The 23,083-nt window shown below is 42.2% G+C and overlaps 1 protein-coding gene across 1 annotated transcript in view; it reads left to right on the top strand.

Annotated features, from left to right (window-relative positions):
• The first annotated feature begins 1,646 nt into the window (after positions 1-1,646).
• Positions 1,647-23,083, top strand: part of mrpl48 (mitochondrial ribosomal protein L48) — a 44,312-nt gene continuing 22,875 nt past the window's right edge. Inside the window, exons 1-7 of the mRNA XM_067985853.1 lie at positions 1,647-1,753; positions 3,084-3,139; positions 10,092-10,129; positions 17,751-17,836; positions 19,831-20,000; positions 20,605-20,707; positions 22,188-22,277. Of these exons, the coding sequence (XP_067841954.1) occupies positions 1,733-1,753; positions 3,084-3,139; positions 10,092-10,129; positions 17,751-17,836; positions 19,831-20,000; positions 20,605-20,707; positions 22,188-22,277 (564 nt within the window). The 5' untranslated portion in view covers positions 1,647-1,732. The remainder of the gene's footprint in view (positions 1,754-3,083; positions 3,140-10,091; positions 10,130-17,750; positions 17,837-19,830; positions 20,001-20,604; positions 20,708-22,187; positions 22,278-23,083) is intronic.

Raw genomic sequence — 23,083 nt, 5'->3', positions numbered from 1 at the left:
TCATAAGTTCCTTGGCTGCCAAGGCCGCTAGTGGCAACTCTGGCCGCTAGTGGCAGCCATGGCTCAGTTGATAGCACTCTCGCCTCTGAGTCAGAAAGCTGTGGATTCGAGTCCCACTCCAGAGACTTAAGCACAAAATCCAGGCCGACAGTTCAGTACAGCACTAAGGGAGTACTCCATTGTTGGAGGTGCCATCTTTCAGATGAGATGTTCAACTGGGGCCCAGTTTGCCCTCTCAGGTGGATGTAAAAGATCCCATGGCACTATTTTGAAGAAGAGCGGGGGAGTTTTCCCTGGAATCCTGGCCAACATTTACCCCTCCACCAACATCACTAAATAAACCAGATTATCTGATCATTAACACATTGCTGTTTGTGGGAGCTTGCTGTGTGCAATTTGGCTGCTGCACTTCCTATATTACAACAGTGACTACACTTCAAATGTACTTTCTTGGTTGTAAAGTGCTTTGGGATGCCCTGAGGTTGTGAAAGGTGCTATATCATTGCAAGTCTTTCTTTCTTTGGGAGCGAGGTTGCCCTTATCTTAGGGCTTCTGAATCTTGGGAAAACTCTTCAGTAGGTTGCGGATGCGTGGACAACCTTGATTGCCTTTTTCAGCAGGCATCTGAAGGCGCTTGCTCGAAAGGTTACATGATCTGTCACCAGGAAAGAGCATCATGAAGGCTGATTCCAGAGGCAATTTGTGCTGGGTCCAGGATCTGACTATGTCTTCACAAGATATTGAAAATGGTTGATGAACCCCTCTGACACAGATCAAAGCATCAAAGGTTCTGGGGTGGTAGTGTCATTGTTTGACAGCTCTGTGGCTGAAGCCTCTGATTAGGGTTTATCTGGTGTTGTTTGAGCCCAACTAGTCAATCTATAGCCAGCAGAGTCTGGGCTAGTTTTACTCCATGGTAACCTTTCACCATGTGTGGCGAGTAACCATTTTCAGGGATTTGATATGTTGAAAGATAGCTCATGAGAAGTATCTTTTTTGTTTTTGATATATATATATATCGAGAATAGTAGTTTGTAATTCCTGCAGCCTATATTGTTTTGCACTAAATACTGTTCATTTATCTGCTTTGTTTAAATAAGTTGCATAAATTGTTCTGTGCAGGTATGTTGGAATGTGCCAAAAGCCTGTGGGTCTACCTAGGCTTTGTCTGCAAACTGCCTATTTTAAATGTGGCAGCCAAAAAATAGAATTTTCTTGTGTGATGTTCATGTCTCAAGTTGGCCACTCCCTTATAATAGACATATAATGGATTACATAACAATATTGCATAACGATAAACAATAATAGATTCAACTCATCAAATGAATGGAGCTATTTTTGTTTAAAAAGAGAAATGCAGAAGTGATTTTTTTTTCACAAAAGCAATAGTTTTCATTGGAAGTAATTGATTAATAGGTTTGGTCGGTCTTCTCCCCCACTGTCATTTCAACATTAGAACAAACATATCCATCTAAAATATGTTTGTCCCCCCCCCCCGCTTAAAAATCTCTTGTTCAACATATTTATTTACTTGTTACGATTCAATCTAATTTCTCCCTTGAATATATAATTCATTTTTGTTACATTTTTCTTTTATCTGGAAGCATTTTGCGACTTGCTCTAGATCCGGAACCCATGTTCTCGGAGTTTGATGTTGCGGTGGGAGATTTCAGAGCGGGTTTCCGGGAGGCTTGTGAGCAGGAACTGAAGGAGTAATTTTTTTGTCTAAACAATGAATCCTGGTCTAACGAAGGTGATTTATAGCTTTTTAAAAAAAATATCATTTTACATAAAGGGCAGTTTATGTAAACGAGACGTGGTTGCGGTGTGAATGTATCAGTCAGTCTCAGTCCCGTCAATACACAGCTTGAACCTCAGCATGTGATGGGGGCAGAGGCAAGGGCAGGGCTTGTAAAAATAATAATAGTGTTTCTCAGAGTTGTCAACAACTCCTGAAAAAGTTCCGGAGTGACACACATTGCAATCCTATACAGAAGAGCTAAGATTACACTGGTTGAGCCTGACCCAGTAATTCAAACTCCCTTTTTATTAAATGGGATGAGGAGATCTTTACTGGCGTTCTGTGATTTTGTCCATTTTTTCCTTGAAATCCTTTTTGCCAAGTCCAGAAATTAACAGCGAAATGAACCAGGACTTGACACCTGATGTTTACTTTGCTGCTGATGAAAATCCACTAACTATCTTAACAACTTTACTGTATGTACATGGTAAGGCAGGGTTGAGTGGCTTTCCATGTGCACTCAGTTTATATATTACCTACTTCTAGACAGCCCATTCAAAAATAGCAACTGTATGTAGAGTAGTATTTATTTTTAAAAGTCTGACATAGATCAAAATGGATTATATTTCACCAGAATAAGTGAGTCTTACTCCTAATGCATGAGATACGACGGGTCTTGTTTCTGTGTAACTCAGTAATAAGGATAATTCCAACATATTTCTTTAGTCTTCATTGTTTTTTTTTACATATTAAAATCTCATTGTTTCGAATTGCCTAACTTTCACAAATAGATCAACATTTACTCCCCCGATGGCTCAGTGAATTTATCTCAATGATTGCTGAGCCATATAGAGCAGGAAAATCTTGGGTCTCTGTTGGGAGCAGTGGAGGTGCTACAGTTGGCCTCAATGCCTATTAATTTGGGATGGAAATTTCAACTAGGGTTCCTGCTCTTAATTGCTATGTAGCACTCTGCTGGAAGTGCACATTGATAATGGGTGAGCACTAGTGTGGACTTGACTGATGACAGCCATAGTTGAATAGGCTGTTGACACTGCTAAGGCTCACGCATGAAAAATGGTCACTTGATTGAGGTACTGGGGGTAACTGCTGCAGCATAAACCCCAGCAAAGAATCAATACCTTCGGGGAAGAGAGAAATTAGCAAGGAAAGAAAATTCACTCTCCTCACTTAACTAATTTTTTTTCCCATTTCATACTAACTGATACACCAAACTGTGCCTGTTAATTTTAATAAGTGCAGTTGATTTCAAATTGATATGGCAGATAAAGTTTTGATTTGACTGTATTTCTCACCATTTACTGTCGCACCTTGCTTGCAGATCCTGTGTGTAAGAAATGAAACGCTCTTAAAACAAGCTGCCGCTACAGTCCTCAGGTAGGGGTTGTAAAATTGAAGCGTTTGTTATGAATTTCATCATTTACCAATCTGTTCCAAAATTAGTACCTTTGTCATGCTGTCTTCCACCCCCCAGGAGTACCTGGATGTGTTTCACAGGAAGTTATTTTATTTTACTGCTGAATAAGAAAACTTGTCAGGTTAATTAACAATATCAAATCTGACTTTTTTTTTAAAGAAGTGCTTACCTTTTTATGATAATAAAGATGAGATTCCATAATTGTGAAAGTTTTACATGTGGTAAACATCTCTGTTTTTGGGCTCTATTTTTAACCAGAACCAGTGGCACAGAATAGAGAACAGTGTTTGTTATAAACTAATCTGTTTGCAAAGCTTGATTTCTGCAATAATGGATTTATTTTGAACAGTCTGTGAGAAGGATCATATTTGAAATGTAATGTTTGGTAAGTGACATATTTTTCCAGTGTATTTCAAGTCAAACACCTAAAAAGTTTTAATGGATGAGATCATAGAATCATAGAAAGTTACAGCACAGAAGGAGGCCATCCGGCCCATCATGTCCGTGTCGGCCGAAAAATAGCTAGCCAGCTTAATCCCACTTTCCAGCACTTGGTCCGTAGCCCTGTAGTTTACGGCACTTCAAGTACTTTTTAGATGAGTCGAGGGTTTCTGCCTCTACCACCCTTTCAGGCAGTGAGTTCCAGACCCCCACCACCCTCTGGGTGAAAAAATTTCTCCTCAGCTCCCCTCTAATCCTTCTATCAATTACTTCAAATCTATGTCCCCAGTCACTGACCCCTCTGCTAAGGGAAATAGGTCCTCCCTATCCACTCTATCTAGTCCCATCACAATTTTATATACCTCAGTTAAATCTCCCCTCAGCCTCCTTTGTTCCAAAGAAAATAACCCCAGCCTATCCAATCTTTTCTCATAGCTAAAATTCTCCAGCCCTGGCAACATCCTCATAAATCTCCTCTGTACCCTCTCTCGTGCAATCACATCTTTACTGTACGCAATTCACAAGCTGTGGCCTAACAATGTTTTATACAGTTCCAGCATAACCTCCCTGCTTTTATATTCTATGCCTTGGCCAATAAAGGGAAGTATCCTGTATGCCTTTTTAACCATCTTATCTACCTGTCCTGCTACCTTCAGGGATCTGTGGACATGCACTCCAAGGTCCCTTTGTTTCTCGACACCTCTCCGTATCCTCCCATTTATTGTGTACTCCCTTGCCTTGTTTGCCCTCCTCAAATGCATTACCTCACACTTCTCCGGATTGAATTCCATTTGCCACTTTTCTTCCCACCTGACCAGTCCATTGATATCTTCTTGCAGTCTGCAGCTTTCCTCCTCACTATCAACCACACGGCCAATTTTTGTATCATCTGCAATCTTCTTGATCAAGCACCCCACGTTCAAGTTCAAATCATTAATGTGTACCATAAAAAGTAAGGGACCCAGTACTGAACCTTGCGGAACCCCACTGGAAACAGCCTTTCAATCGCAAAACTACCCGTCAACCACTGAGCCAATTTTGGATCCATCTTGCCACTTTCCCTTGGACCCCATGGGCTTTTACTTTTTTGACCAGTCTGCCATGTGGGACCTTGTCAAAAGCCTTGCTAAAATCCATGTAGACTACATCAAACACGTTAACTTAATCGACCCTCCCTGTTACCTCCTCAAAAAATTCAATCAAGTTAGTCAGACACGACCTTCCCTTAACAAATCCCTGCTGACTGTCCTTGATTAACCCATGTCTTTCTAAATGACGATTCATGCTGTCCCTCAGAATTGATTCCAATAATTTGCCCACCACCGAAGTTAGACTGACTGGCCTATAATTACTCAGTCTATCTCTTTTTCCCTTTTTAAACAATAGTGCAACTTTAGCAGTTCTCCAATCCTCCAGCACCATGCCTGTACCAGGGAGGATTGGAAAATAATGTTCAGAGCCTCTGCTATTTCCTCCCTTGCTTCTCTTAACAGCCTGGGATACATTTCATCCAGGCCTGGCGATTTATCTACTTTCAAAGATGCTAAACCCCTTAATACTTCCTCTCTGACTATGTTTATCCCATCCAATATTTCACACTCCTCCTCCTTAACTACAATCTCTGCATCATCCCCCTCTTTTGTGAAGACAGATGCAAAGTATTCATTAAGAATCATACCCACATCTTCCGCCTCCACACATAGGTTACCATTTTGGTCTCTAATAGGCTCTACTCTTTCCACTACAAGATTGGAAAATGTGCACCAGAATTATTTATTTTCATAATTTATTTATTACATCCTCTTTTAAGACCTTGTTCCCTTTGTGTCATGTATCCTTCATAGCCAAGACAGCAACAAAACAACTTGCTCCCAATTCTCTACCAGTGCAACATGTAGCTGCTTGGAGATATGAGGGACAGGCCTGAGTTAAACTGTTTTTCATCCTTCTCTTTGAGGAAGTTCCTAGCCCCCATTACCCTCTTCCCCCATGTAATGTTTCTTCCACCCAAGATTGAGGCTTGATGTGTAGAGCTACATTTTACCTGTTTGTGGCACAGGGCATTGAGCAGCTAATTTTATTGTTTTGCCCTGTGCAATGTTTTCCTCCTAAAACGTCAATGAATAAAGGGAGGACATATTCATGTCCGTGCATGCTACTATAAAATCACAGAAGGACAAGTAATACCCTGGGAATGTCCTATTGTGGTGTTATCGTATAATTAACAGGAGAGGTGTATTGCTTCATCAACACTGCAGCATTTGATAAATTAATTACAAAAATAAGAAATGAAACAATAGGTTCAACAAAAGCTAAATGCACCACATTTTTTTGAATGATAGGAAACAACAATTTGTATTTGTGTTTGTATTCCACCTTCAGTGCAGGAAGTGTCCCAAGGCACTTCATAGAATGTAAATAGATAAAAATGGACACTGAGCCAAAGAAAGAGATATTAGTAGGGGTGACCAAAAGCTTGGTCATAAAGGTGTGTTTTAAGGAGGGTCTTAAAGTAGGATAGGGAGGTAGAAAGGCAGAGAGGTTTAGGAAGGTACTTTCAGAGCTTAGAGCTTAGACGGCTACAGGCGCGGCGTAGAGAGTGAGGGTGTGTCGGTGGAATGCAGAGTTGTTGAAGGGTTGTAGGGCTGTAGGAGGTTATGGAAATAGGGAGGGCGAGGCCATGAAGCTATTTAAACCTGAGGATGAAAATTTTAAATTTGAGATGTTAAGAGAATTGGGAGTCAATGTAGGCCAGCGCGGACAGGGGTGATAGTTCAGTAGGAACTGGTGCGGGACAAGATAAGGGCAGCAGTGTTTTGAATGCATTGATGTTTATGGAGCTGTCCCACAGACTAGTCAAGCAACAGCCTGACATAGCCATACTCAAAGAATCATACCTTTCAGCCAACGTCCCAGACTCTTCCATCACCATCCCTGGCTATGTCCTGTCCCACCGGCAGGACAGACCGACCAGAGGTGGCGGTACAGTGATATACAGTCAGGAAGGAGTGGCCCTGGGAGTCCTCAACATTGGCTCTGGACCCCATGAAATCTCATGGCATCAGATCAAACATGGGCAAGGAAACCTCCTGCTAATTACCACCTCCCGCCCTCCCTCAGCTGATGAATCAGTCCTCCTCCATGTTGAACATCACTTGGAGGAAGCACTGAGGGTAGCAAGGGCACAGAATGTACTCTGGGTGGGGGACTTCAATGTCCATCACCAAGAGTGGCTCGGTAGCACCACTACTGACCAAGCTGGCCGAGTCCTGAAGGACATAGCTGCCAGGCTGGGCCTGCGGCAGGTGGTGAGTGAACCAACACGAGGGAAAAACTTACTTGACCTCGTCCTCACCAATCTACCTGTCGCAAATGCATCTGTCCATGACAGTATTGGTAGGAGTGACCACCGCACAGTCCTCGTGGAGACGAAGTCCCGTCTTCGCACTGCGGACACCATCCAATGTGTTGTGTGGCACTATCACTGTGCTAAATGGGATAGATTCAGAACAGATCTAGCAGCTCAAAACTGGGCATCCATGAGGCGCTGTGGGCCATCAGCAGAAGCAGAATTGTATTCCAGCACAATCTCTAACCTCATGGCCCGGCATATTCCTCACTCTACCATTACCAACAAGCCAGGGGATCAACCCTGGTTCAATGAGGAGTGTAGAAGAGCATGCCAGGAGCAGCACCAGGTGTACCTAAAAATGAGGTGCCAACCTGGTGAAGTTACAACTCAGGACTACCTGCATGCTAAACAGCGTAAGCAACATGCTATAGACAGAGCTAAGCGATTCCACAACCAACGGATCAGATCAAAGCTCTGTAGTCCTGCCACATCCAGTCGTGTATGGTGGTGGACAATTAAACAACTAACGGGAGGAGGAGGCTCTGCAAACATCCCCATCCTCAATGATGGCGGAGTCCAGCATGTGAGTGCAAAAGACAAGTCTGAAGCATTTGCGACTATCTTCAGCCAGAAGTGCCGAGTGGATGATCCATCTCGGCCTCCTCCCGATAACCCCACCATCACAGAAGCCAGTCTTCAGCCAATTCGATTCACTCCACGTGATATTAAGAAAGGGCTATGAGTGCACTGGATACAGCAAAGGCTATGGTCCCCGACAACATCCCGGCTGTAGTGCTGAAGACTTGTGCTCCAGAAGTAGCTGCGCCTCTAGCCAAGCTGTTCCAGTACAGCTACAACACTGGCATCTACCCCGACAGTGTGGAAAGTTGCCCAGGTATGTCCTGTCCTCAAAATTCAGGACAAATCCAATCCAGCCAATTACTGCCCCATCAGTCTACTCTCAATCATCAGCAAAGTGATGGAAGGTGTTGTCAACAGTGCTATCAAGCGGCACTTACTCACCAATAACCTGCTCACCAATGCTCAGTTTGGGTTCCACCAGGACCACTCGGCTCCAGACCTCATTACAGCCTTGGTCCAAACGTGGACAAAAGAGCTGAATTCCAGAGGTGAGGTGAGAGTGACTGCCTATGACATCAAGGCAGCATTTGACCGAGTGTGGCACCAAGGAGCCCCAGTAAAATTGAAGTCAATGGGAATCAGGGGGAAAACTCTCCAGTGGCTGGAGTCATACCTAGCACATCATCTCGCCCCAGGACATTGCTGCAGGAGTTCCTCAGAGCAGTGTCCTAGGCCCAACCATCTTCAGCTGCTTCATCAATGACCTTCCCTCCATCTTAAGGTCAGAAATGGGGATGTTCGCTGATGATTGCACAGTGTTCAGTTCCATTCGCAACCTGATGATGAAGCAGTCTGTGCCCGCTTGCAGCAAGATCTGGACAACATCCAGGCTTGGGCTCATAAGTGGCAAGTAACATTCGTGCCAGACAAGTGCCAGGCAATGACCACCTCCCCATGACATTCAGCGGCCTTACCATCGCCGAATCCCCCACCATGAACATCCTGGGGGTTACCATTGACCAGAAACTTAACTGGACCAGCCATATAAATACTGTGGCTACGAGAGCAGGTCAGAGGCTGGGTATTCTGTGGCGAGTGACTCACCTCCTGACTCCCCAAAGCCTTTCCACAAGGCACAAGTCAGGAGTGTGATGGAATACTCTCCACTTGCCTGGATGAGTGCAGCTCCAACAACATTCAAGAAGCTCGACACCATCCAGGAGAAAGCAGTCCGCTTGATTCGCACCCCATCCACCACCCTAAACATTCACTCCCTTCACCACCGGCGCACTGTGGCTGCAGTGTGTACCATCCACAGGATGCACTGAAGCAACTCGCCAAGGCTTCTTCGACAGCACCTCCCAAACCCGCGACCTCTATCACCTAGAAGGACAAGAGCTGCAGGCAAATGGGAACACCACCACCTGCACGGTCCCCTCCAAGTCACACACCATCCCGACTTGGAAATATATCGCTGTTCCTTCATTGTTGCTGGGTCATAATCCTGGAACTCCCTACCTAAAAGCACTGTGGGAGAACCTTCACCACACAAACTGCAGCGGTTCAAGAAGGCGGCTCACCACCACCTTCTCAAGGGCAATTAGGGATGGGCAATAAATGCTGGCCTTGCCGGCGACGCCCACATCCCACGAACGAATGAAAAAAAGGATTGGAGGCCAGCCAGAAGAGCATTGGAATAGTCAAGTCTGGAGGTGACAAGGACTGAGGGTTTCAGCAACAGATGAATTAAGGCAAGGAAGGAGGTGAACCATGTTAAGGAGTTGGAAGTAGGTGGTCTTTGTGATGGAGAAGTTATGGGGATGGAAGCTCAGCTTGGGGTCGAATAGGATGCTGAGATTGTGACTAGTCTGGTTCAAGCTTTCAATTAATATTACAAAGAACCAGTAAGATCTAATTCATACCTCATCCTGTTTTTTTGCCTACCTGTATTTCATGTGCTGGGTTGCGTTAAGGCTGCACGTGATTGTTGAGTGCATCAACTATTTTGAAATCCCCCTTCCAAAACCTTAATCTGTGGCACTAGTTCAAGGTATGTCAGGATATGAGAACAAAGTGACATAGGTTAAAACTGGTGAAAGGAAAGTTTTAGGACAGATGTCAGGAAGAACATCAAGCAATGAATGGTCTTCAGAATAGGGTAGCTGGTGATGGTCAGATGATATGATTGGGCAGGAGAAATTTAAGTTTTTCTTTATTCTAAATGGATGGGCCGAATATGTCTATCTTGTGACCATATAAGCTGTGGTCCATTATTTTTGAAAGAGCTAGCATCTTTTGTTAAGCAGATTTGTGACACCAACTGCTCTCTTTTCTGTACATTGCAAACCTCCCCATATCTTTCTATATAGTTTTCAACTGTCATTTTAAGTTACCTCTCAGCTGTTGGTATTTTAAAGTTAGCAAGGTAGATTTTTCTCAAATCAAACTTTTCCAATTTTCAAAATACAAATATTAACTAACTTTGCAGTGCAAAAAATGGAATTTCACTGGTCTTTTTCTTTTGTTTTCTTTTTCAGGTTAACAGCCTTCAGACAGCCTCCTTTGTGGTTTGCAGGTTAGAAAGACTTTATTTCATTTATTGCAAAATATTGTCTGGCCAAAAGGATTCAATTTATTCGGAATAGTGTACACACCTTTTAATAATGCATTTACTTAATGTGTTCCCCTGGTGATTCTTGGGCCACACCTCTTTTCCAAGTTAGGCAGTCTTTCCAGCTTCTGCTCATGCCCAGGTGGGATTAGAACGGGCACCTGGTTGTTTTTCGAGCTGGCGCGGACACGATGGGCCGAATGGCCCCCTTCTGTGCTGTATCTTTTCTATGGTTCTATGATCCCTTGCATCTATTGGTAGAGGAGTCTTACTCTTACTCTATTTACTTCTCTTGGAGGAAGCATCTTGCCTCTGCTTACTATAGCAAGATCACAAGATACTTATGGATGAGGAATGTCATTTGGCCTATCTTAATTCATTCACCAGAAAGATCCTCAAGTTCTCTCATTTCAGCATCCAATTATTTCTTAAAAGGTTTTTGCCTTCACTACTCTTCCCGGAAGATATATTGATCACTTTTTGTTAAGGGAGAATTTCCTCACATCAGTCCTAAATTGACATTTTATATTAGGACTCAGAACGCAATAATCCATAGGGCCATTAAAGGACGCTGCAGGTTAAACTCAAGTCAACTTCCAGGGAAGTTCTAAATGACTACTTTGCATGAGTCTTCACTCTAGTCGATGCTTAGTTTCTATTAATACAACATGCAATTAACACTAAAGTGGAGAATATTAAAGTGAATGCACATATAATCCAGGAAAGAATGAGGTCACAGATCTGATAGGGCTGCTGGGTCTGACGGCATTCATCCTCCTCCCTATCTCTCTGACCTCCTCCAGCCCTACAACAATCCGAGATCTCTGCGCTCCTCCAATTTTGGCCTCTTACACACCCCCCCACCCCCTCCCGATTTTAATCGCTCCACCTTTGGCGGCCATGCCTTCAGCTGCCTAGGCCCTACGTTCTGGAATTCCCTCCCTGAACCTTTCCACCTCTCTCTCTCCTTTAAGACACTCCTTATAACCTACCTCTTTGATCAAGCTTTTGGTCACCTGTCCTAATATCTCCTTATGTGGCTCGGTGTCAAATTTTGTTTGATAACACTCCCATGAAATGCCTTGGGACATTTTACTTTGTTAAAGGTGCTATATAAATGCAAGTTGTTTAGTGTTAAGTGAGCCTCTGGCTTATATATTTAATAGTTCATTAAAGACTGGGACTGTTCTCATGGATTGGAGGGAGGTTAATGTAGTACCAATATGTAAAAAGGTCAGCAAATCAGAACAAGGAAATGATAGGTCCATTGGCTAAACTTGGAAAGTTGTTAGAAGGGATCATTAGAGATGCCTTGTATGAACACCTGGACAGAGTAGGCATTATTAGAGATTCCCAACATGGAAAATAAAGTCATGTCTCACTAACTTGGTTGAATTTTTTTGAGGAGGTAAATGGATGGTGGATGAAGATAGCCCTGTTGACATTATTTATTTGGACTTTCAGAAAACCTATGAGGAGGTGCTGCACAATAGGTAACTTTGTAAAATAGTCCTGGATTGAATAGGGAATTGGTTGCATTCACGCAAGCAGAGGTTGTTATCAATGGAAGTGATTCTTTGTGGAGACCGGTTACTAGTGGAGTCCCGTAGAGATCCATGTTGGGACCGCTGCTCTTCACGATCTACATTAATGATCTAGACGACGGTGTCACTCGTACTGTCTGCAAGTTTGCAGACGACACAAATATATGTATTGGTGTTAGGATTCTAGATGAGAAAAAAAAGACTGCAATCTGATCTAGATGTGATGGGGGAATGGGCCTGCATCTGGCAGATGTCATTTAATGTAAATAAATGCAGTGTCATGCATGTGGGTAGGGCTAACGCCAAGCATATATATACTATGCTTGGTGTGGAATTGAAATCTGTTCAGTGGGAAAGTACCTAGGCAGTATAGTACATGAATCTCTAAAGGTGCATGACCAGTGCCGTGAGGCTATTGTGAAGTCAAATAGAGTACTAGGGTGTTTTGCGAGGAAATTCAGTCTAAGACTAAAAGAACAATAGTGTCCTTGTACAAGACTTTAGTTAGGCCTCACCTGGAATACTGCATTCAGTTTTGGTCCCATCACATATGGGTGATGAAGAGGCCCTGGAAAAGGTTAAAAGGAGGGCCATTAGAATGATCCCTAGTTTAAAACCCGTAGTTAGCACGATAGACTTAGAGAACTGGGTCTTTTTACTCTAGAATTGCGTAGGTTTCAGGGAGATTGAAGTGAAGTGTTTAAAATGATGAAGGGACTAGACTGTATCGGTGTGGATAGACTATTTGAACGAGATAGGTTAGGGAAAATGAGGGTTGTGCATATAAGCTATACAAGCATAGGACTAGGTTAGATGTCTGGAGGTTTTCCTTTATGCAGAGGGTTGTTGCCACTTGGAACAAATTACTGGCTTGTTTGGTGAATACAGATTTGCTGCAACAGTTCAAAAAGCGGCTGGACGAGTTCCTTGCTGTGGCTAATATCACTGCGTACGAAAGGTATGCGGGGTGTTGCATATGTACCTCATGGTCACTGATCTCCTGGAACTTGTTTCGATTGCCCTTGGGGATTGGAGAGGAATTTCACAAATCTTTTTTCCCTGACTTAACCTAGGGTTTTTAAAAATTAGATTCTTGCCTAGCCCTTGAATTTCCATGACTATACATGGGAGGGTGCACTGGAAGTCATGATGCTTAGTTGCATTATGACTGATTGGGACCAGCCGGTCTTTTTCTGTCCAACTTTTCCATTCTCTTAACTACCTTCTAATGTCTATAAGAAAACCTCTCCGGCACCTCCTTTCCAGGTTGAAAATCCCAAATTTGTCCAGTCTTCTGTTATAACTCAGATCGTTGAGACTAGGTCTCCAAGGCTTGAATGCTTCCCTTGTGTCTTGGAAACCAAAACTGGACACAGTACTGAAGGTGTAGTCTGACAAGCACACTATACAGTTTGGTCACAGCTTCCTTTGACTTGTATTCTTCTGTTTTGGCGATGTAGTTTAACATTCTGTTGGTTTTGTTGATTGCTGCTCTGCGTTAGTTAGACAAATTTAGTGTCGAGTCCACAAAGACTCCTAGCAGATTAGGAACACTCCATATCTCCCACTGTGACTTGTTCTACCCCAAAGCCTCAGAATTTTGGAACTCCTTGCTACTCTCAGTCTTCACTTCCTCCTACAATATATATGGTTTCATAGTCCATGCAGTATCGCATTGCCTCATATTATTGATTTGCTTCACCTTCTTTCTACCCTTCAAGTTGGTGTGCTGCAGTATGGTCTCTGGCCTTTCATCTATGTCTCTCAATTTAAAACAAAATGCGGAAGTAAGGTTAAAACCTATGTCCTACTGTTCTGTGGTGTAGTATGTTAGCACAGTAATATGCCAAGATAGAATAAGGAACCCTAAAATAGATCAGGCTGCTGGCTCAGAGTCCTTAAACAGATAGGTGATATGTGAGCCCCTTGCTCGTATCTTTAATAGCTCACTGGAGTTGGAGACTGTTCCTTCAGATTGGAAGGATGCCAACGTAGTTCCAATTTTTAAAAAAGGTGATAAGACAGAACCAGGTAACTATAGGCCCATTAGTGTGACTTCAGTAATAGGTAAGATGCTCGAAGGTATCATTAGAGATGCTCTATATGACCACTTAGAGAGAGACGGATTTATTGGGAACACCCAACACGGCTTCTGAAAAACATCGTCGTGTCTTCCAAATTTGATTGAATTTTTTGAAGAAGTCACCAGGATACAGGATGAGCGTAACCCGGTAGACGTTGTCTACCTGGACTTTCAGAACGCTTTTGAACAAGAGGCTTCTCTACAAGATAAAATCTAGTGGATTAGTGGTAATTTGGTCTGGCTAAATGTCCATAGGCAGAAAGTCGTTGTCAATAGATTTGGATTTGCTTGGAGACCAGTTACCAGTGGTGTCCTGCAGGGATTGGTGTTAGGACCTTTGCTATTTACCATTTTCATTAATGACCTAGATGTAGTTGTTGGGGGATTGGTCTTCAAGTTTGTAGATGACTCCAAGATTTGTGCAAGTGTTAGGACTGTAGAAGAATCTCGACTACTCCACACAGATCTCGGTATGTTGGGGAAATGGGCCTCTGTTTGGCAAATGATGTTTAACTTAGAAAAGTGTAGTGTTATGCATACGGGCAGGTCTAATGCTAAATATACATATGCTCTACAGGGAACAGAATCAAAGCTAGTGGTGAAAGACGGAGATCTGGATGTTACAATGCATCACCCTCTAAAGGTTCATCACTAATGCCGTGAGGCTATAACAAAAGCAAACAAGATTCTGGGTTTATGCACAAGACAATTCACTACAAAACAAAGCATTTTGTCCAAAATGGGTAGATGGAGTTGAGATACAGATCAGCCATGATCTAATTGAAAGGTGGAACAGGCTCGAGGGGCTGAATGGCCTATACCTGTTCCTATGTCCTTGTACAGGACCTTGGATATGCTTCAGTCACAATACTGTGTCCAGTTTTGGTCTCACATGAAGGATATTGAGGCTTTGGAAAGAGTGCAGAAGAGGGCATGAAGATTAATTCCAGTCTAAAACACCTTAGTTACCAGGTAGGCTAAAATGAATTATGTCTGTATACTTTAGAAACACATAGACATGGGTGATTTGATCGAGGTTTACAAACTAATGCAGGGGCTGGATTTTTAAAAAGAGAGACGGAACTAAACCAGGTGATTACACGGGAGGGGTAGGCAAACTTTGAGTCTTTAATTAAGGATGAAATTACCATGTATCTACTTAAAGAGAAGATAGTTAGAAGCAGCCAGCACAGATTTTCAAAAGGGTCGATCGTGGTTGAAAAACCTCATAGAATTCTTTAATGGTAGAGGGGGGAAATGCAGTGGATGTAGTGTTCTTGTGGACCAATTATTTCAACTGTATAGGCTAGGGAGGACCAGGGGTCACGCTTACAAGTTACATAGGGCAGAACTAGGTTCGATGTTACAAAAAGTAGGTACCCTGTAATATAAATCAAGACCAATTTAAGCACAAGGATGAGAATTTTAAATCTGAGCTGTTGGGCGACAGAGAGCAGTGACTGGATAGCCTCAGGAAAACCACCTCTGGCTGAATAAAAGTAGTTGTTTTAAGCACACTTGGCTGACTCCTGTGACTGTGTGTGAGAGAGAGAGAAAAAGACAGACATACTTGCAGTAGTGTAACCTTTGACACTGAGCGATGCTACCTGAGACCTTTTAATTTTTTTATAAATAAACATTCATTGCTTTATTGTCAAAATGAGACTGCAGTGGTCGCAGCGATGATGTTAATGTCTAGTGTGTGTCTGCCTAGATGCTAATTTCACTTCTGATGAATTTAACTCCTGGGAATAGGGAAGAGGGTGAATGAAGTTAATGTCACTGCAATATCGCACTTGCAGATGTGTCGTATTCTCTGGAGTGGAAGCTCAGGATCTGAACAGCGGTGAGAAGAATTCAGATAAGTGCTAAGGAACCAATTAACAACTTGTGTAAATAATGCTCTGTATGTGTTCCATCATTATCTACAGCTAATTAAAGTTTCAAATTTAACTTTACACGGAAGCGTTTGACTCTTAGAAAAAGCATTTTAGGTGTAAAACCTCATAGGCTACCAAAGGTTCAAATCTGAGGAATGCAACCATTGAGCTTTTAAATTTGTTTGTTTTAAATCTTCCATTTTAATTGGGTTTATACTGTACCACAAAAACGATTGTGGGGCCCACAGAGTATACCTGTTTATTGTTATGAGACCTGGTGCTGCTTCACATCTACCAGTTTCACAGCAATAGTCTAACACCAGCTGTATTTGATAAGGGTAGTCTTTGTCAGGGAGGTGGATCAAACTCAGCGGCACTTCATGGTAGTCAGCTTGCCAGCAATATTGAGAGACATTAGAGCAGGTCACACCTGGAATGATTTGTGGCATTGGGAAACTTTAGGAAGGAGAGAGAGAGAGAACAGAACTATTTTTAATTGGCAAAAGATGTAGCTTTTCTTAGTCTCTGGTTGTTGGTTGTGGGTCTGTCTACCTGGTGGAAGTGAGATTTCAATGGTCACCTATCCATCATTGCATGGAAGCTGGTAGGATAGAAATCATAGTTTGATTTCTCCTCAGAATTGCATTGCCCCACTATGCAATTTCCTCTACACTGGGAAGACCAAACACACATTGGGTGACCAATTTGATGAGCACCACCATTCTGCCTGACCTCCTTGTGACTTGCTAATTCAATTTCCCTCTGACTATTTCCACTCTCACCTTTTCATCTTTGGCCTCGTGCACTGTTCCTATCAAGCTCAACACAAACTTCAGGAACAGTATCTCCTCAGTCTCTTTAGCACCCTGCAGCCTTCTGCTCTGAACACTGACCATAACAACTTCAAAACCCCATTTTCCTGCCTGTTTCTCCCATCTACCTTTCATTTCATTCCCCTTCATCATTAAGTTGTTTTCACCCTTTTCTTATTTGTTTTTGTTTGTGTCTTTTCACTGCCATAGTTGGCTGTTTCTGTGACTCTTTTGTTCTTCTATCTTTTTACAGCCTAACTGAGATGATCTTTGTACATCATCTAGTAGTTTTCCACCTCTTTTCAGCTTTCTGTTCATGGGCTATTAAAGCCAATAGCTGCCTCTTTGTGATAGGAGCCAAAGAACCTGACTTCTACTGTTCTGCTCCCTTTGTTTTGTTCCATCTATAAAGAGGCTTGCTTACCCTCTAGTTTCTACTTATGATGATGGGTCCATACCCAAAATGTTGAGTGTTGAAATTGATTTTACATTGCTAACTTGCTTTAATTGTTTGACTAATCCTATAAAGTTTTATCATGCTCCTACCTATTCCAAGCATTCATTGGCCTATATTATGTCTATGACACTATAACGATGACATTTCATCAGTTCTGGTGAAAAGTCATTGACCTGAAACGTTAACTCTATATCTCTCTCCACAGATGCTGCCTGTCCTGCTGAGTGTTTTCCAGCATTTTCTGTTTTTATTTCAGATTTCCAGCATCCGCAGTATTTTGCTTTTTTTAAAACTATAACAAATCTGTATAAGATAGAACTATATTGGCCCACTAAATGCTTAAAGGTCTTTCAGTTCTGATGAAATGTCCCATCCGAAACGTTAACCTATCGTTTTCTCTTTCAGACACTGACCTGCTGTGCATTTCAGGATTTGTTTTGTGTTTATAGTTTAGATTTTCAGTGTTTATAGTTTTCCTTTTTATTATTTCCTTTATTTAACTTCTGCATATTTTCCTTTACATGATCTGTTCAAAATTATTTTATGTAATTTTTTCATGCTATTACTAAGTAAACCTAGACAAAAGTACAGAATCAAAGGATGTTAAATAACTGTAATTAAACAAGTAGATTCTAATCCTGTTAAGTTTTTTTTGTACAAAAATGCTATTGTTAGTCTTCAAAGAGTGGGCTGAATTGCTTTGTGTTGTTTTGTATTGACCCTGTATTGCTACCAGGAGATGAGGCATCTCAGGAGTGTGACCTAGTAATGCATTTTAATCAAATAAATTATGCATTCTGCGTACACAGGTAATATCCTAGCCAGCAAACGACATTACAGGTCGATGCCCACCCATGGGATTGGGAGGTATAAATACCTACTGCCAAGAGAAGTGGTAAGTAATATCTTGTTTGCGTGTCTGAATTAAATTCAATGCACAGATGGCACTGAGATGATTAATTGCAAAATTCACTAATCAGCTTAGTTTCAAAATAGATAATTTTTATGGTAGCTATTTAGTATTGTTCAAATCAGGAATAGACTTATGTTCCTTCCCCCTCCCCCTCCCCCTCCCCCTCCCCCTCCCCCTCCCCTCCCCTCCCCTCCCCCTCCTCCACCCCCCCCCTCCTGCACCCCCCCCCTCCTCCACCCCCCCCACCCTCCAATTAACTGCCTTCTCTCTTCCTCTCCTGAAGGATTTAAGCCGTACAATCTCACACCGCTCCAGCAGCCCTCCAGGTCATTACGTGCGTTTTTCAGCAGGATCATTGGATGGCAATCAGGAGTAGGCACTCTGTTGATTTTTCCCTTCCCTAGCCTTAGGCATCGGGGTCAATTATTGTGCCTTCACTGGCAGTCTGGCTGTGATCATCTAACTCAGCACAGATCAGAGATTGTACCTGGAACCTTCTTGGTTTATCTGGCTTAGTTTCAGGCCAGGAAGTACACTTACTGAGCCATTAGAGAGCTATAGAAATCTCACATGTAATTCCTTTACCATACTGTCACTCAGACTTGATATTTTGCATCTTAAACTCAATGAAGAACCATACAGCTGACATCAGTAGCAGATGGCTCTGTAAAATCAGCGCATGGTTGCATCCTTATTGGTCCTGGATGCAAGTCAGGAGATGTCAATAACTTAAAAACCCAATGCCAGCCAATTGCTGTGAAGAATTTCAAGTTCACACTCTTATTACAACTTTTTCTCTTCCTGGACTGCTGTTTGCTGTTGATAGTGTAGGTCTCCTAAAAAAACTTGACCATATTTATTTATGTTGTTAGTAGTCTGCTGCATTGGTAGCTGGGCTATCAGAATCAGGCCAGAGATGTCCTGATGTTCCTTGCACTAACAGTTAACATTGAAGATCATCGTGACCTGGGGAACATATTTTGTTGCAAGACTGTTCTTTCATCTCCAACACCTGGTTTTCTTACTTCAGTTGACCATTTGAGTACAATCCTGTAACTTCAACACTATTTATGGCCCTCCCTATTCACCAGGTGTCTGATGCACATAGAAACCCACCAATGTCCTTAAGGGCAGGAGAAGCTATTTTGTACAGAGGGTTGTGAAGCTGTGGAATGCACTACCAGTGATTGAAGCAGAGACCATGTCAATTTTTTCAGTCTGAAGTCCACATTTTCTCCCCAAAGGGACATGCTGTACTCATTGAAGTCCACCAGAGCCTTTAGGTGCTGGTCGACAAGAGTGAAGCCTCAGAGACCCCCAAGTGTGCAATAAGAGTGCTGTTGTTGTTTAACCAGCTAAAACTGCACAAATTACTACCACAAAGCACAAGCAAGCTTCCCGTTGTTTAGCCAGCCAGGACCACCCTACCTATTGGGGCATTGGCTTGCTGGGTTATCTGGAGCTGTGTGGGAAGACTTGTTGTCTGCTGTGACAGATTCAATTAATGAGCTGAATGGTTAATCATCAGCTGTGCCCTGCAGTACTGTGGACCTGCCTGAATCAGAGGATTAGTCACAATTTTCTGTAGCAAAGTGCATCGTTATGGAGTTAACTCAGCCCCCATGGTGATGCAGTTTACCTCTCACTGCAAGAAGCATAGTTACTGGTTGGTAATTAGACAACAGGCAAGTGTGGTTTTGAGCTTTCAGCTGGTACCAGGAACTCCCCACAAGCGGTACGATAATCAGCATAACTCATTATATAATGTGTGAGCCCATTTCCACCATCCCCCTGATTATAGCATGGGGACACACACAACTTCTCATCAATTGGTGGTTCTACCAGTTGGAATTTTGGAGCTTCAGACTGTGCCTCTACAACCAATCACTATATAGGCACCGGCTTTCATGAATCAGACTGCCTTTAAATCTTAGTGTAAATTATGTGACGATTTCAACAGTTTGTTTTTTCAACAGCCACGGAAGAAAAAAGAGAAGCTACAGATGAAGGAGCTCAAGTCTGGCACTGACACAGAGTATGGTGTCCTAAATATCCAACTTACCGGCTATGACATGACACTTGTGGAACACTACAGTCAGTACATCCACAGGCTCTGCAACCAACTGAAGATCAAAGTGGAAGAAAGGTAGCAAACATTGCTAAATGGATCACCAGTCTGCAGTCAACTACTACTACGACTACTACAACAACAACTTGCATTTATATAGCCTTTAAAGTAGAAAAATGTCCCAGAGTAATTCAAAAAACTGGGGCCGAGCCAAAGGAGTAGAGATTAGGGGGGTTAAAGAGTTGGATTTTACGAAAGGCCTTCAAGGAGGAGAGAGTTAGGGAGGTTCAGGACATCAAAGGTTGAGCGTGTGGTTGAGAAGATTGATGGCTGCAGAAATATTGTGGCAAATGAAAGACCAAAGGCTAGGCATTTGGGAGTCTGAGTGTGCAGTTGTAAGTGAATTGGGGGAGGGCCATGGATTCCAACAGGCTGGCAGGTAAGGGTTAAAAGATTCTCCTATTAACCTCATTAAAATTTTAAAAATGAATGTTCATTTCTTGTTCACTAAACTAAAAGCACAAATTCTTCCCACATGTCTTCATTGGTGTTGTCCTTCCCCCCCCCCCCCAAAATATTAATATTTATCCTTTGTTGTCTGTTCCAATATTACTTTGAATGTTCAGTTTTATTGAAATTGTAAAATAATATGTAGAAGTGCTTCTGTTTTTCTTTTCCACAGCTATGCAATGCCTACCAAATCCACTGAGATCTCAGTGTTACAGGAACAGGGCACTAAGATGAATGTGGAAGGTGTTATTCCCTCTCATGAGAGAATTGTACAGGTATTGTGTGGTTTCTTCTCTCGCATCCCTAAAAATATTTCTCATCCCTCCCATTTTAAATTTCTCCCATGCTATGCATTTTTTATTAACTCGCAAGATGGTAATGAATTTTGCTCCCAGGCTCTGCTGTTGCCATTACCAAGCAGCATGCTAGGGGATTCACTGCAACAGCCCTGGATAATTTTTTTTTTAAACCTTTTCCTATGGGAAAGCGGTTCATCTGGCATTGCTGAAATCAGGAATTTGCCATGTGGGAAATTGTAAGCACTAATTTGTGTCCAACCACTCATTGGCACAAGTTGGATCGTCAACAAGCTGTTATTTTTTTCATTTTAACAAAGTTTAATAGGAATTTTCAAAGTAATCGGTTTTATCACTCTTAGCACTAGGAGAGTTAAGATCCCAGTTGGTTCTATATGCAAATTTTAACTTTTTTTAATAAGTGGAGGCTACTGGATGCAGAGGAGTGGCATGCCTACTGTAATGATGAAAATGCAAGATCCAGTAATTTTCTGGCATTCTAAGAACAGCTCTTCCCATTTATAACTTAGGCCACAGTTAGCTCATTCATCGCAGCTTTAGTACATTTGCAAACGACAAGATAAATACGGATGAGGAAGGCCATTTGACCCTTCACCATTCATTCATCCAGAATGTCCTTGGTGTCCCATGCACCATTTCAGCATCCAGTTGTTTCTTAAATGATTCCATGGTTCTCATCTCCACTACTGTATCCATGACTCTATTCCATGTATTTATTTTGAGTGAAGAACGTCCTAATATCAGTCCTAATTTTCCCTTTTTACTAGTTTGAACTTGTGTCCCGTTGTCCTGCTCTCACAATTTAATGATATCTTATTCTGCCATATCATATATATCGTAAGATTGTAGTCACCTCTTGATCCCAAGTTTCTCCAGTCTTTCTTCATGCCTCAGACACTAAGGACCGTCTTCATGGCTCTTCTTTGAATAATCTTTGCTTAAATGTCTCCATGACCAGAACAAGACATAATACAGACTGAAGAGAGCGCTATACATATTTGAGAATGACTTCCTCTGACTTGTGCTCTACTATTTTGGCTAAATACTTCTGCACTGTGATTGCTTTGCTGATTGCTATCCTCGGATGTGGGACCTACATGCTAGTTGCCATCATGCTCAGGGTTAGCTACTACTTGGCTAACCCGTACTTTCCTTGTAAACAACACGAGGTGCAAACCTTTGGAACTTATAATGCTGTGGAGAGCAGTGCTAACAGTCTCTGTGATCAGAAGTGGTCCATATAAATTCATCTCATGCCTACACTTCATTGATTGAACTAGGTCTGGGGTATCACATAATGGGACCTTGTAGCAGGTTGTGAAATTTATTTTATAATTTTATATTAATATTGTGGAAAATGTTATGAATTTGTCAGAAAATACTGTTGTGCTATCATTAGTACAGTATTGATTTTTTTAATTATATCTTAAATTTTCAGGTTAGTGGTTTGAATTCAGCTCTCGCCCCAATTGTTGTGGAAGTCCTTCAAACAAATCTGCCTGAAGGTGTACAGCTGTGCATCAAGGAGGTATGTGTAAAAGCTGATCATTTTGGAAAACTTCACAGCTCAGCCCAATTAACCTGCAAGCACAGCTGTTCTTTCCTGTATCTGTAGTTTAAGAAAAAACAAAAACAACAGAAGTCTCAGACATTAATAGGTCTAATCAGCGTATTTTATGCATAGCATTGCATCGAATCTACAGCACGGAAATGGGCCATTAGCCTAACTAGGATATGCCAATGTCTATACTCCACACAAGCCTCCTCCTGCTCTAATTATCTCTTCCCACCCTGCACCCATATCCCTCTATGCCTTCTTCCTCATGTATGCCTTAGTTGTGGATAAGCTATTTTTAAGCACTCAACAGAAATTCTATCTGGCTGACCCAGCTTGAGGTTTTAAATAAAATGATGACCACAACTGGAAATAGTTGAACTTGCTCAGACATGTGCAATTCTTCATTTAGTTTTGTAGTTCAAGCAATATCCAATAGCCTATGTTTATGCAGTCTGATGCAGTCTTTTTTCTCTCTCAGCAGGTTAATTTCTTTTGTTTTGCTTTTTGGTTGGTATTCCCACAAGATTTTATTTCCTCCCTTCTTTCAGTCTCCCCATGACTGTTCCTCTATTGAGAGAGGAAAACAACCTGCTCCAGGTCTCAGCCAATGGAGTTTTTCACCAGGCATTTAGAGGTGCAGAGGAGTGACCCAGATGTCAGTTTTTCCTCCCTGGGTTGAAGTATCTGACCTCTGCTTGGCAGTCCATCTCCCTTTCAGCTCCTCTAGATCCATCTTTTGTTTCTTTACTTGTCCCATTACCACCCTCTTTGCCTTT

This window comes from Heptranchias perlo, chromosome 6, assembly GCF_035084215.1.
Source record: "Heptranchias perlo isolate sHepPer1 chromosome 6, sHepPer1.hap1, whole genome shotgun sequence".
Taxonomy (NCBI): Eukaryota; Metazoa; Chordata; class Chondrichthyes; order Hexanchiformes; family Hexanchidae; genus Heptranchias; species Heptranchias perlo.
Note: the sequence above shows the minus strand (reverse complement) of the source record. Positions and strands in the feature narration are given on the sequence as shown.